At 32.5% G+C, this 16,187-nt stretch overlaps 1 protein-coding gene and 1 long non-coding RNA gene across 2 annotated transcripts; one reads left to right on the forward strand and one right to left on the reverse strand.

Moving 5' to 3' along the window:
• Positions 1–1,446: 1,446 nt before the first annotated feature.
• LOC103501100 (benzyl alcohol O-benzoyltransferase-like) lies at positions 1,447–3,176 on the forward strand. Its single transcript, XM_008464596.2, has 2 exons — positions 1,447–1,952; positions 2,053–3,176. The coding sequence occupies exons 1-2, from the start codon at positions 1,503–1,505 to the stop codon at positions 2,986–2,988; spliced, it is 1,386 nt and encodes a 461-aa protein (XP_008462818.1). The 5' UTR covers positions 1,447–1,502; the 3' UTR covers positions 2,989–3,176.
• A 9,835-nt stretch (positions 3,177–13,011) lies between these two features.
• Positions 13,012–16,187, reverse strand: LOC107991934 (uncharacterized). Its single transcript, XR_007815551.1, has 2 exons — positions 13,481–16,187; positions 13,012–13,241 (listed from the first exon to the last, which is right to left on the reverse strand). It is a non-coding gene; the product is annotated as an uncharacterized LOC107991934 (long non-coding RNA).

The following is a 16,187-nucleotide window of genomic DNA, read 5'->3' on the forward strand; positions in this document are numbered from 1 at the left end:
GAGGAACGTAAACTAGTAAAAGACAGAAGGCTCTCAATCATTCTTTACGGATGAGATATGCGAGATTGTTTTGGGTAGGCGATTGAGCTACTCAAAAGGTCTTAGTTTGGGCCTGAAGCCTAAGTGATGAAAGAGTACTGCTACTAGTTCTTCCTTTTCATATGAGTAAAAGATGCACTCAAAGATGTTAGCGAATTCAGCTAACCTTGAGACCCCTAATTGATTAATTAAAGAACAACGAAGAACATTAAAGTTGCATGCCTGACAAATGGAAGAAAATGTCCGACAAATGAAAGGAAATGCCCAAAAACTGGAAGAAATGAGGAAGATGATTCAGGAAATGAGTTGGACATAGAGATAACCGTGAACACATGGGGTACATATTTTTCAACTTTTAATTTATTTAATTTGTCATTGGTGATATATATCTAAATTACTTTTATGTTATTTGTAGGTTTGGAATTCTTTGAATTTAGCGTCCGTGACAATAGTTAGGAGTTCTTTTTTTTTTCCTTTTCATGTAATTGTTTTGAACAATTCAAACAATTTGTGATTTTTCTTATTCATTGAGATTTAGTATTTAATTTTATAAATTACAATTTTTTGTTTTAATAATTTGTTATTAATTTTGTTTATTGTCTTTCGAATCGGAACCCAAAAGAGTACCTCAAGATAGAAAAAAATAATTTGAATAAAATAATTTAAAAAATAGATAAAAATTTCTTTCGATGCCTTATGTGCATCTAGAATAAAGCCCTTTCCTCGACATCGTGGAGAAAGCATCAGGGCAAGCTTCTCCAATGCTGTGTCGAGAGAAAGGTACACTCGACGCATGGAGGGGATGTCAAGAGTATACCACTATCGACGTCCACCACCCGTCGGCATTGACGGTGCCGAGAAGAAAGTATTCTTGACGATGTCTCATTTGGGCATCGGTTCTCCCGAGACGCATTATGGTCGATGGTTTTTTCGATGGTGCTTCTGGCGTCAAGGGAGGTTTTTCCAATGCTGTTGGGTACAAATATCAATGTTGGATGACGTCGAGAGTTTTTCAATTCCTTGCAGTGAAAATTAATGAAAATTAATTTAATTATTACCAAAATTCTTTTAAAATTAACTAAACAAAAGAAGTAAGTTTTTGGTAAAAAAAGGTAAAAGGGTAAATCTTAAAAATTGAAGATGTAATGAAATAAATCATAAATCTTAAAAATTGAAGATGAAATGAAATAAATCTACAAATCTTAGGAGTAAAATTGTTCAAAACTCTATATTATGGAAGTAAAAACATAACATTTCAAAACCCAATTACCAATCAAAAAGGCCGAGAAAAGAAAAAAAAGCATTCCCTCCCCCAACCTTTTTTATCGACAACTATTCCTTTCCCCACTCTCACTTTTTCCCTATAAAATACTACTTTCGAACGCTAAAAAAATCAAATCACACATCTCTTCTCTCTAGCAACAATTATAATTTCTTCATCTTCATTGCCTTTCTTTTTCTAAATGGCAATATCATCCCATAATAATTTTGTGTTTGAAGTACGTCGATGCCAACCTGAATTTGTTGCTCCAGCAAAACCTACACCCTATGAATTTAAGCAACTTTCAGACATTGATGACCAAGAATGTTTCAGATTTCATGTTCCATTATTATTTTTCTATGCTAATAATCCAAGAATGGAAGGAAGTGATCCGGTGAAAGTGATAAAGAAGGCAATTTCAGAAACATTGGTATTTTATTATCCTTTTGCTGGAAGATTAAGGGAAGGCCCTGGAAAAAAGTTGTTTGTTGAATGTACTGCTGAAGGTATTTTATTTATTGAAGCTGATGCAAATGTAGATTTACAACAATTTGGTGATGCTGTTCAACCTCCTTTTGCATTTCTGGATGATGTTTTGTACAATGTTCCCAACTCCGATGGGATTATTAATTCTCCATTGTTGCTTGTTCAGGTATGTACATGTATATATACATATATATACACTAGAAGAGTAAAAAGAGAACTTAAAGTTCGATGGATAATTGTACTGATCCTCAATTAATATATTGTAGGTGACGCGACTCAGGTGTGGTGGTTTCATCTTTGCCATTCGTTTAAATCACACGATGACCGATGGTTTTGGTTTAATGCAATTCATGAACGCAGTATGTGAGATGGCTTGTGGTGATACTGCACCATCTGTGCTTCCAGTTTGGCAAAGAACTCTCTTAAATGCAAGAGACCCTCCAAGAGTCACCCATCGCCACCATGAATACGACCAAGTTGTTGACACAAAACAAATCAACATTCCTCTCAACGAGATGGCTCATCGCTCCGTTTTCTTTGGTCCTACAGAGATCTCTACCCTTCGCAAAACCTTACCTATCCACCTTCGCCATTGCTCTTCCTTCGACCTCATCACAGCTTGCCTTTGGCGCATCCGTACCATAGCCCTTCAACCAAACCCAAACGATGAAATGCGCTTACTTTGCGTCGCGAATTTACGCTCCAAATCAAAGTATTTACCCTCAGGATATTATGGCAACTCGTTTGCTTTACCAGCAGCAGTCGCTACTGCAGGCAACCTTTGCCAAAACCCATTAAGTTATGCAGTAGAATTGATTAGGAAAGCTAAAGCAAAGATGACAGAGGAGTACATGAAGTCTGTGGCGGATTTTATGGTAATCAATGGAAGACCTAATTTAACTGCTGTGAGATCGTATGCTGTGTCAGACGTGACAAAAACCGATTTTGAGAAGTTAGATTTTGGATGGGGAAAACCAATTTTTGGAGGCCCTGCTATGGGAGGGGTTGCAACTGTCCCTGGTTTGACAAGCTTTTATATAAGTTATAAAAACAAAAAAGGGGAACAAGGAATAGTGGTGCCTTTCTCATTGCCTGTTCAAGCCATGGAAAGATTTGTGGTAGAACTTGATGCTGTGTTCAAAACAAAACCATTGAATGAAGTGGGAAACACTAAAAAAGGGTTCATTCGAGCTGCTTTATGATGGAAAAAACAATTAGGTTTTGGGAAACAAACATGAGAATTATATTGTAACAAAAAAAAACTATTGCTCTATGTAAAACAAGGAAAGTATGAGGGGAATTTGTAGGGTTTTGTGATGTGATTTGAAAAATGTTATTTCCCTTTGATGTTTGATAATATAAGTTATTGAATGCTTGATTGTTTTACTAATTCTTGAAAATTTTTATGCCTCACCCTTATAAATTTTGGAGATGTTTTGGGCAATAAATTGGTTATTATAATTGATTATAATAGTTTGTGTTTGTGTATGTGTTTAAAGATGTACCCTATTTTAGTTCGAGAAAAAAGGATAATAAAAAATAAAAAATTGATAAATGTAAAATAATATAAGTGGTAGTACATAGCAAATATATTGTAACAAATAAGGGTTTTGAAACAATGTTACCGTGGTTATTTTAGGAGTAAAAAATAATATTTACTGTAGCAGCAAGAGGGTGATTATTATAATGGTAGTTTTTGCTCCAAACACGTGTCCACTTATTGACGCACAAAGTTTTTGTTCAGCTAACGCTCTTGAAAAAATCACATCGGTAAACCTGTTATTTAATTACATTTCAAAAATATGTTTAATTAATAATAAGTCAGATTGAGTTGGGTTGGAGAAAAATTATGAACCAACCCAAAGTATAAAGTTAGTAGAAAATGATCCCTATATGTTCAATATGCTAGGGTCAACGCTCCAACCCAACCTAAAAAACTAGGTTGGGTTGGTTATTTTTTTTTTCATCTCTCTATAATTTAGACATATTTTGATATTGTTTTTTAATATGTAAGAGAACAAGTTCTCATTCAAAATGCAAGGTGACATATATATGTTATACATTCAAATTCCAAGTCTACAATATCCATTCAAAATGAGGTTTATTTTTATTTTTTAGGTTTATATATACATACATACATGCATATATATATATATATATATATAATTTGATTGAGCTATGTAAACCCAACCCCTTACTTGCACGACTCGGCTGGCTATCTGGCTCACCTTTTTTTTTTTCTACAATTTTCTAATCCAATCCAACCCAACCCAACACAAAATTTAACCTAACCTAACCTAACCCTTACGGTTTGGGTTGGGTAATTTGGGTTGGTCAGGTTACCGATTTTTTTAACTTCCCTAGCTATCAAATCCATTCATCAAATAATGTGAAGAAATTTTTCAATAGTAGATCGAGGAAAATGAAATATCATATTGTTGATGATAAATTTTGATGGTTACAAACGTTTCAACCGTTTATCGAATAGTTTTGACCTCTACGACTGTTACTGATCGTTTTGATCGTTACACCATTTATCACGTTGAACCGTTACGTTTTGCTCCACTATATATATGGCACACCTGCTTCTCATTTCAACATATAAAAACAAAATACACATTTCTCTTCTCTTATTGTCTACCTTGTATTCTCTCCCTTTCTGTTTTTTTTTCTAATTTTGTTTTTTTAGCAACTAAATATCTAGCGAGTGTTGATACACTAGTTGGTTCAAGTGCAGTTCCTACCAACGAATTAGAGGCTGTTTTATCCTAGAGATGATGGGGCACTTTACATCTGTTTACACATCTGAGTAGAGCTGCGAAACATCTTAAAGATAGCGAGATCCACGACTCAATCATTTTGTTACCGTACTTATGTTTTGCAGGTTTCTTCTACTACGATTCTTAGCTCCACCTAAATGCAACAACACATATATACTAAAAAAGCTAAAATATCATTTTTGACGAAGAATACCCATGAATGCTTTCAAAAAAATTCACAGGGCGTTCGCAAAAATAGCAAAAGAATTTATGATTATAGGATCCATGTCACTACATTTTATAATTTGCAAAAGTAGCAAATTTAAAAGCGGATAACCCTCATAGAGATGTCCACGGGATAGGGCAGGGCCGGGGATGCCACTCCCCGTCCCCGTCCCCCTGTTCCATTCCTCAACCCCCCAATTTCTTTGCAGGGACTTCTCAGGGATTGGTTTCCCCACAGGTAAATATGCCCATTTTTTTAAGTTTAATCTCATTTTTCAATATTTACTTGAAATGTATATACTTTTCCAATGTTGTTTTATTTTCGATAGAATATTATCAAGTTTCTTATTTAAAACAATTCAAAATGCCAAATTCTTATTGGTTATAAAAGTAAAAATTCAATTATTAGAGGATACATTTAGAAATCCATCCATAAAATTCAAAACACCATATAAAAAATATTAAAGATCAATCCATAAGTATTCTAACAAAGCCTTCAATTACATCATATCTTTTCAACAACATATTTTTTAAGAAAAGTTCATATATATATTTCAACAACAAAAACTATATATATATTCTAATTATATTTTTGTTCGGTAGGGGATGGGGGATCGGAGTGGGGCCGGGGTTGGGGTCAGGGAATGTATTCCCCATCCCCAGTCCCGTGTTGCCAACGAAGAAAAGATTTCTCCACTCCCTCCCCCATTCCCTGCCCAGTTACTGTAGCCATCTGATAGTTCTTTGATAGCAATTTGATATATCTAATTACTTGTCATCTTGCTCATATTTGTAATAATATGCAAAAAAAAAAAAAAAAAGATGCTATAGGCTGCTTGGCTGCTTTTTTCTAAAAGTTTTTGTCATGTGATGCAATTTCTCTAATATTAATCCTTTTAAAAAAATATCAATTTTTTATTGAACATTATTATAAATAACATAATTACTATTAATACTTATAAATATAATAAAATTTCAGATTATATCATAGATATTGATAGATTGTTCATAATTTTTATTAATATATCATTTGATGTCTATATCATTGATAGACTTTTAAAATTTTATTATATTTTATAAATATTTTGGTCCATCTCATTATATTTTTAATAATGCCTCATTCAGTAACTGTTCTTAAGAAAGCTCACCATATAAGAAATATTCATCCAGTTGTGTATTACCTCCAAAAGTGAAATTGATGTTGGCCATTTCAAGTTTATCTCTACGTAGTCTTTCTCTCTTCTTTCTTTTTTCAGGACAATAATCGTGGAGAATGGATGAAAACTTTCACTTTTAGATGCAAGGTCATGCGAAATACTACTGAACTAAGCTTACTTCTCTCTTCTCCTTTACTAAAATTTCAAATTATTTGATCTTTAGGATTTGAGAAAAGAAATAAATTCTTAGTCTCTTTATAGTTTATACCTAAAAAAATTAATTCCTATAGTACTTTACAACCCTCTCCTAAATATTTTGTATAACAATTGGAATAGTGAGTTTTTGTTTTTCTGTAGTTTTATCAAATTATCAAAAACAACATTGAAAATAGTTTCAATGTTGATCATTTTATTCATAACAATTTTTCTTACTAAAAATTAAATTTTAACTTTTACAAAAGCATAAAAATTAAAATTTTAATTTAATTATTTTACATGGATTATTTTTCAGTCACTCTCTTTGCATATCCCCTCCCACCTATCCACACACACCACCCTTACCACATACGTCCCTTAACCATCACCTTCTAGTGAAAAACAACATATTAAAGACAGGTGTCAAATAATAGACCATTAACCACATATGTTTTTGAAAAATAAAAACGTTTTTCATCGCAATATAATCCAAACACTTTTCAAATCAATTTATATGTTTCAATTCATCACTTTCTAAACGTTTAAATAAGTGCTTTTCAATTCACTTTCTTTTCTTTCTTCAAGATACGTAACCCACAACAAATTAAAAGCATGCTTTTGGCCTAAAAAACTAAATGGAAATCATTAAAGTAATTTTTTTTATCCGTTACATGTATAATATTAAATTTTCATCGATATGTTAATATTTCCATGGATATTTGTACGTTTTCGTAAGTTTAATATTGATATGATGTACAAATGAATATTTCCATTATATTATAGAATAAGTTTCAAAACATAGAAAATAAGTATTAAAATGCAACTAATAATTTAATAAAATATTTATTTATTAATTGAAATATGTTTTTTGAATTTTTTGTTTTTATATTCTTTTTCAAAAATATCAATCGAAACCAACATTTTAACGATATCTTTATCCTGATTTTCATAAAATTAAGATTTCGATATTTCCGTAGATATGGATACTTCAAAACTTGGTTGCTTGGAAGCATGGTTTGTGTGTTTAATGTACCCAATAGAACAGTCATAAATATCCCAGGTGGGATAATAAGTAAAAGCTATTTTTGAGAAATAATTCTCAATAATCTTCCATGAATTAATAATTAAAAGGAAAAAAAGTCTCAAATAAATAAAGAATAATAAATTTGAACATCAATACTGTTCAATTTTAATGAACTATGGATAGTGAAATAGGACAATAACCTGACTTAACTAAAATGAGTCTTCAACTCTATCTCTCTCTCTCCACCATAGCATGTTTTAGTCATGTGTTTTCAATAATTTTGCGATACACAGTGAAACATGTCGTAGTTAATTAATGTCATGTATTGAGACCTTTGGTTACCATGTTCATCCTAGCTAGAAAGATACCCTTAAACATGTGTGTAGGACCATGGAATTGTATAGAAACTAAAGAGTTTTGACTGAAATATGAATGAAAAAAACAAAAATCCTAAAGAGAGAGAAAGAGAACACATTTAACGTATTAAAGTCTTTAGGTTCTCTCGGTCTGTTTTCATATTTCATCAAAACTCTTGAACTCTCCGATTTCATCAAAACCCCTACTAAAAAAAAGAGGCTTTCTTGACGGTTGCATTTTTTTTTCTTGATGATTTTTGGAAAAAACGTCAAGAAAGGGGTGGTTTAATAGGAAAACCGTCAAGAATTTTTATGAAAAAATGGAGGGTAGGCAATTTTTAGTTTTCTTGACGGTTTTAAACCGTCAAGAAATATGAACATTTTCTTGACGGTTATAAACTGTCAAGGATTATCTTCTAAATTATTGACGTTTTTAAAACGTCAAGAATTTTTATAAAGTTGACATTCTTGACGTTTTTCAAGATGTCAAATAATATGTAGTTATCCTTGACATTTTAAAAACGTCAAGAAATATCGATTAAATTCTTGATGTTTTAAAACGTCAAGAATGTTTATGAAATGCAGAGAGGAGTAATTTTAAAATTTCTTGACATTTTTAACGTCAAGTAAGAGGATTTTTTCTTGATGTTTCAGAAACGTCAAGAATTACTAAATAATTGAAAAAAAATTTAAACATAATTTTTTTAAAAAAAAAAACCTATTTTTTTTTTTTACTTTTTAAATAAAAAACTAATTTCATTTTAAAAAAAAATAAACGTCCAATTTCCCTTTCGCTATTTTCCCACACAATTCCCCCCTCCCACCATAAAATAAATTTATTAAAATAAACTTATTAGAAATTATTTTAATAAAAAATTTATTAAAATAAATTATTTCATTAAAACTTTCCCTCCAACCCCTTCATCTCCCCCTCTCCCTTCCCCCTTTATTAATAAAAAAAAATTAAAATTTTGTTTTTAAATAAAAACATAATTTCCTTCAAACTTTACCAAACATCCAAAATTTTCCCATTTATTTCTAATTTCCCTTCAACCACTTTTCATTAAATAATTAATAAAAAAAATCATTATCTCCTACTTTCTCCCTATCTAAATATTTTTCTTTTCCCTTTTTTATAAACAAATCTTTTCCCTCTTTTTTTTCCCCCTAAATTTCCTTTCTTCTCTCACAATACACGAAAATACCTTCTTCCTCTTCCTCAATTTTTTCTCTCAAACCCTATCTTCTTCCTCTTCCCCAATTTTTTCCAATCACACGCACTCCCCATTCTCCACCACTGCGCGAGTCCTCGCTCTATCAAGCTCCAGACGAAAGTCATTCGCGCATCGTAGACGTTCCCCACGGCCGGTTACCGAACGTTCCCGCACCACAGATAGCAAATGTTCCACCATAAACGTTCGCGCACGGGTGGTTTCCAAACATCTAGGCCGCCCCAACTACGCTCCACCACACACGGCTGAGGATAACTACAAAACTTCTTGGTCCACCCAAACGCATAGCCATTCCGGACGCCGACCATGAAAACGCTAAAAATGTTGAAATACTTTTTTGACAAAATTTCAACGAACTCCTCCTTTTGTCAAAAAGAGGAGATTTCTTTTTTGGTTCAAGTCAACACTTCTCAGAACCTTCTCATGAAGCAACAGACAGCAAACATCCATATTCATCGACATAACAACACAACAGATCAACACAAACATTAATAGATCATCACAGATTAACATATCAACACATCCAACACCATATTCATCCAATAATAGACTAACTAGCACATCATTTGATTTCATTAATTTTTAAACATCATAACGAAAGGAATTAAACAACATACTAACTTTCAACAGTTCAACAATAAACTTCAAAAGAAAAAACTTAAAAAAAATTTCAAGACAAACAACAACCCCGCTTCAGCTTCATCCAACCAGCTCCAACTTCTTTTGCCTGCCCCTACTACTCCTCCCTTGAATCAAAAAGAAATATCACTCGGGACCATGCTCTCCCGTACTAGTAGAAGGAATCAACGTTTTCAAGTGGCAGATAAGCGAATCAACCTCCAACCGTTGATCAGAAAACAAGTTAATGGAAGTAGAGAGAGCGCGAGACTCAGCAGTAAACATATTAACGATTCTGGAGACTAAGTCTCGATGAACAAAGAAGCCTTCAACACCTTCAGTCAAATATTCCATGTCAAAAATACGAGTATGTAATTCAAAGATAAAGTCTTAGAAGCTGATTGTATATAAATAAACCAGCATCTACTATTTCATCATTGCAAATCTTATGAAGGATGACATATTTTACACTGAGAGAGACAGCTAAAATTCTATTCGCAAGCCAAGAAGATAAAGTTCCACCAAATACATAGAAGCCAAAACTTCATTAGATGAGTTTGATGTAAAGAGTTGGGTTTGACATTGTTACCCAGAAATCTATTAATTAACGCACGAGAAATCTTGAATTTTAAGCACTGAATGTGAACTGTCTGGTAGTCCAGACTACTAGGATCGTTAAAATTAAAAGGCAAATTTACAATGAATTTCATAATCCGCTAAGGATAGAAGGGCCCGACATTTGATATCGTCTTAGAGAGACCTGCCTTTTCAATAAGACCCATGACACTCAAACATGAATGATGCTTATTAGAAACATTTACCTCATCTGCAATCCTTCGCTGCACACAACATATTTCCATCTTTGAACACTTTCTTCGAGATGAAACGAGATTTCATCAATGGGAATAGATGAAATGTTCGGGGGTATCTTCTTTCTTTCAGTCTTTGTAGTAATATTCCATCGGTTTTGTTGAAACTTCTTACCCTATGACCTAGATATACCAGAAGATTGTTGAGTCTCGAGTTGGAGTTCTTCATTAACATCTGGTTCGACAGTATTGGTTGCACAAGTATTAGTAGGTTCAACATGGGCATCAGCAGCTAGAGACTCACGAGTAGGAACATTATTCCTTTCCACATTCTCAATTGATTCATCAACATGATTAAGTTTAGGCGCTAAATGTTAATCAGTAACAGAAGCATCGACCTGAATCGATGACTTAACAGGTGGAGATCGATGCGATTAACCAGCTCCTTCATTTGTCGCTAGCGGATGACCAGGTGTTGAAACAAAATATCTTTAAAGGACGATCTCTCATGAGAAAGAACATATGTGACATGATTTACAGATTTAGCCAGGACAACATTGAAAAACAACCCTTTCTTCAACAATCTAGCTAAAGGAACATTGTCACGCTCATCTGAATCCATATCGGTAGTATGAGTTTCAAAGACACTTGGTGCAATTTCAACTCCCTCTGCAGCACTTTCAGTAACAATCTCATCATGTACAGGCAAATAAGAACTTTCAGAGACATTTACCTGAGGTTTCTCGGAAGTCGATACAATCTCCGTTTGAGAGTGCTTTTGAAACGACGACCCCTCATCCGTACACCATGCATGTTAGACTGAGATGTAGGAGCTTCATTAACAGCACCAAACGATTTTGCCTGATAGTTACCTTTCCAGGTGTTCACCATTGTTGACTCTGAAGGAATAATAGCAACAATCACGACTTCAAAGTACAATTCTGAATTTTTGAAGATAAACGATTACTTTTGAAAAACAGGAGCCTTAAAATATCAAATACTTCCGGCTCAAAAGCCATAATAACCTCTATTAATGCCTATTATGGTGCTGACATGCCCATTAACTTTGATCATGACATACTTTCTCTACCTTTTTAGACAATAATAAAAGAATAAAAATCAATTTTATATACTCCTAACCCTGCGCGTAAATGCTCAAAATAAATTTGCGTCTAAAGGTTTAGGGAATATATCTGCTAATTGTAAGTTTGAACAAACATGTTCTAAAGTGATAATTCCTATCTTCAATAAGGTCTTTGATAAAATGATACGTGATATCAATATGCCTTGTTCGGCTGTGCTGGATGGATTTTTGGAGATATCAATAGCACTCATATTATCACAATATAGATTCCTAAAATTCTACAGAAAGCCATACTCCTGCAACATTTGCTTCATCCATATAAGTTGAGTACATGCACTCCCTACTGCAATGTATTTACCCTCAACCGTAGAAAGTGAAACATAGTTGTGTTTCTTACAAAACCATGAGATTAGATTGTTTCCTCGAAAGAAACATCCCCTATAAGTGCTTTTCCTGTCATCCGAACATCCGCCCAATCCGCATCACAATATCCAACAAGAATGAAATTTATATCATAAGAATTATCCGCAATATATATATATATATATATATATATATATTTCTTCAATAATAATTTCACAAAGATTTTGATGCAAGATTCCTAAAATAAAAAGGATCTTTTTATCTTTTAGAAATTAAATATCTTAACACTTAAAAAGATAATCTCATAAAATATTTTTGACAAAATCCCAACAAATATCTATAAAGTTTTAAAGGGATCACTGGCCAAGTATAAGTATTTGTTTGGTAGAGATATATATGTTAGGATATGGAACCCAAAACATCCCAAGTCTATTTTTTTTTATTTAATCCATAAGAATTTCTTTGATTGTTAAATCATGGAGGTGGAAAAATTGAGGTTACAACAAAATATACATATAAATATGTGGTTATGTCTGAAGAAGAAATTGCAAAAGATGGCTGCCGTGAAGGTCCTCGTTGTTGCCAGAGAAACAAAAATGCACCACACGGCAATTTGAAGACTTTACTTTGAAGTTCTTTAAATTCAAGCATGTCATTTTTAGTGTAAAAGGGAGAAATTGTACTGAAGGTTTCTGTTATTGTACTTAAATTAAAATCATTTGTGAATTTTGAAATGTGTTATGGGTACTATATATTTATAAATAATAAAATTAGTTATATAATTATCTACTAATATTTAGTTGACAATAAACAATTTGTTACGAAAAAGAACAAATAAACAAAACAAAAGAAAAACGTGAGAAAACAATAGAGCAACCAACACTTAAACTTCAAGTACAAACTCTCTTGACGTTTTTTAACGGTCAAGCATTATTATTTTTTAGTGTTTTTAGACTTTCATTAAAGCCAGTGTCAGGAAAGTCGAAGTTCACGATAGTTAATAAACTTCAAGAATAATAAACATTGATAATTTATAAACGCCAAGTATACAAATGTTCATGACAAGTAAAAACATGTCAAGTATGTTGATATTAACGACATTTAAAAAATGTTAAGAATGTATTTGTTTATGACATTTAAAAAATGTCAAGAATATACTTGTTTATGAAATTTGAAAACGTCAAGAATATACTTGTTTATAATATTTAAAAAACATCGTCAATCCTAGATTTTTTTTTTTAATTTGTAACTCAGTTACATTTTTGTTCCTATATATATTGCTCATGTAATTCCTGTAGTGTTGTCCAACAATCTCATAAATATGCATGAGGACGATTTCAAAACTTTAACGTATATTACATTCACCATATATATATATATATATATATATATATATATAAACATTTTGAAACCTTACATATTTGTTCAATATTGTCATATACAAAACATTACTTCCATCAACTCCAACCTAACATGATAATTCCAAAATTATAAAACTAATCCAACTATGCTATTCCAAAAATCACAAGATTATAATTCTAGTTCAAAAAGCACAAACTTAATCAAAGAAGCCTTGAAACTCAATGACCTTGGATGAACTTGGCTTCAAATACAAACTTGGAGATTCCACAACCTAAACCAAAATATAACAATATCAAGTTAAAATGGATTCACATAGGAAAATTTTATCAAATAGTTGCATTCTTTATGCTACTAAAGAATTTTAAAAAAATAAAAACAGGGAAGAATTGTCAAAAACTACAAAATCTAATAGTTCCAACAAGAAGATCAAAACAATGAAGAATGCCAAAAACTAGTCTAATTACATAGTAGACTAGCTCTAGAGTTTTAAACAGGGATTGGCAAGCATACCTGCACCAGAATTTCTATAACATTTTCCACGTTGAACTAATTAACCTTTAGGTTCTTTAAGCTGGCCAGTTCCTTGGCAGCAAAATCTGTTAAACTATCATAGATGCTCTCCAAGCATTCACCAACACCAAAAAGGAGAGAAATTAATTTTGGAGACCTAAATTTTTAATATTAAAACATCATTTATATTTTCCTAGTATTCTTGATGTTTTTCAAACGTCAAGTAAACATAGATAGCACTTGATGTGTTTAAAAACGTCAACAAATGTCGCTATGTGAAAATTTTTTGAAAATTCGGCCACCTCCACTTTTTTATAAAAATTCTTGATGTTTTAGGTCAAGAATTTAATAGATATTACTTGATGTTTTAAAAACGTCAAGTAAAGATACATAGCACTTGCATTTTTTAAACATCAAGAAATGTTTCATAGTGAAAAACTTTTCATAAAAATTACCCCACCTCCACCTTTTCGTAATATTTTTTTTATGTTTTTGAAAATGTCTAGAAAACAAAAGATATTACTTGACATTTTTGAAACGTCAAGAAAAAGTACTTATCACTTACATTTAAAAAATGTTTAAAAAAGCTGAAAATTGGCCCACCTCCGGCTTTTCATAAAGTTCGACATTTTATCTTTGAAATCACCAATTTCTTGACGTTTTTTTTTAACTCATCAAGTACTTAAAATCACAAACGTCAAGAAAAAGTCCATTTTTCTAGTAGTGAATAAGTAGATATAACAGAAGTAACACTAGACATTGTTAACCCAGTTCGATGACACAACATCTACATCTAGGGGTCCTTGACCCATGATAAGAGATTTTGTATTGCTTTGTGATATGATTCATAATTACAGACTTATGACTATTAGTATAGAATTCACAACACATTTTCACCATTGTGTACTTTAATGACTCTTTCTTACTGACTTATGAAACAGTAAAACTAAGCACTAGTATTCATTATAAACATCATAAAGGAATACCTCCCCCTTAATCTATAATCACTTTTAGCAATTGACCTAGCTAAGTTGCATTTGATCTTCAACAATCTCGAATCACACAATACTAATTCTAATTTAGAAAAGCTTTTTCAACATCTTCAACTTACCCACAAGAACAATTACACTCTTAAGCTTTTTCATCTTCTTTTCATATCACTCAATCACCTGAAACCCTTATTTTTCTGCACACCCAAAGGAACCATAACACAGAAAGATAAAAACCCAATGCCCGAGAAACAACCAATTACCCACAAAAGTAGAAACAAATCTCAACAACCAGAAACAATCTTAACAAACGTAGTCAAAACAAAGATATTTTCTCAAAATATAATAATAAATAAATATCAGAAAGTGGGATCACCACACAACAAACTCCCCCTTAGGACCATCTTCCTTTATTTGTTTAGACAAGTACACCAACCAATCACAACCACAAATAGAGAGAAGAATAGTCAGAGCACAGAATAAAACAACATACAACAAACAGAGAAATTGAAGAAACCAACCAGAAACCATAACACCATTTCTCATTTCATTCCAAAAGACTAAATCAACACCCTGAATAAGAAGCAAGAAAAAAAAATAGAATTGTTCTGCTGTATTGAGATCAAAATAACAAACTTCACACAAAATAAAGCAAGGAACCAAACAAAAACAAAAAAAACTCCCCCTTGTTGGCTGACAAATAAACTAAGAAGCAGGACCAGAAGAATCAGAAGGCCTCTTCTAAGACTCAACAATTAAGAAATGAAAAACATGAGGCATAGAATCAACAGAAATCGTCTACCAAACAGATCATTGTCCACTCCTTATAAACTGTATAGAAACACTAAGAGTCCAAGATTCATCAGAGAGCAGCTAAACCACACAAGACGCCAATTTATAAGATAACACTAACCCAATAGATGAAATTCTCATATCAGCAATAAACAACTGAGGTTCAGACCGAGGAGGACGAAAACTGGCATGAAGATCAGGCACATGGGACCATTGAAACTACTGATAAAACTGAGAGATAAAACTTTGAGAGTTGGACCAGCAATGTCAGTTTCATTGAGAAAGGACAAATGTTAGGATAGCAAAAACTCACACAAAAGTCGAAGGAAAAGAATAGAGATGTTGATACCAAACGTAACCACATGCCGCAACACACAGTCGAAATATAAAGTCACCAACATCCACCTTGGAACCAGTACCAACCAAAAAGATTAAATTGGCAAGAATGGTAGTGATAGTGGATACATGAGAGAATGGGTACCAATTAGAAATGCCAATTTTTTTGCAAAATGGCATCTTTAACACTAAGCTTAACAGTAGGCAATTGACCATCGGTAGGCCAAGAACGTAGAGTGTCACAAGATAGCTCCAAAGCCAATTGCCCAGGAGACGAAAGAACTACTAAAAAATCAGCAAGCATTGAGAAGAGCATAAGAGATGTTGAAACATAAACCACGAACATGCACTTTTTGATACTCCGCAGCACCAGGGTCATTCAGATTAGTAGGCAAATTTACAATAAACTTTAAATCAACTAAAGATAGAAGAGACCAACCTCAGTGATGGTAGGAAGAAGACTAATCCTATTCATCAGATCAATAACATGAGTGCAAGAATGATGTTTATTAGATATAGTAGATTCATTAGCAATACGACAATGGACCACATTCTTCCACTTATGTGCATTATCCTCCAAACAGAGGGAA

The sequence above is a fragment of the Cucumis melo genome, chromosome 11 (genome assembly GCF_025177605.1).
Source record: "Cucumis melo cultivar AY chromosome 11, USDA_Cmelo_AY_1.0, whole genome shotgun sequence".
Lineage (NCBI taxonomy): Eukaryota > Viridiplantae > Streptophyta > Magnoliopsida > Cucurbitales > Cucurbitaceae > Cucumis > Cucumis melo.

Excerpts from the sequence above, each read along its gene's own strand:
- LOC103501100 (XM_008464596.2), top strand. The coding sequence starts at position 1,503 with ATGGCAATATCATCCCATAATAATTTTGTGTTTGAAGTACGTCGATGC. Across the intron at positions 1,953-2,052 it reads CTCCATTGTTGCTTGTTCAG|GTGACGCGACTCAGGTGTGG; the intron begins GTATGTACATGT and ends AATATATTGTAG.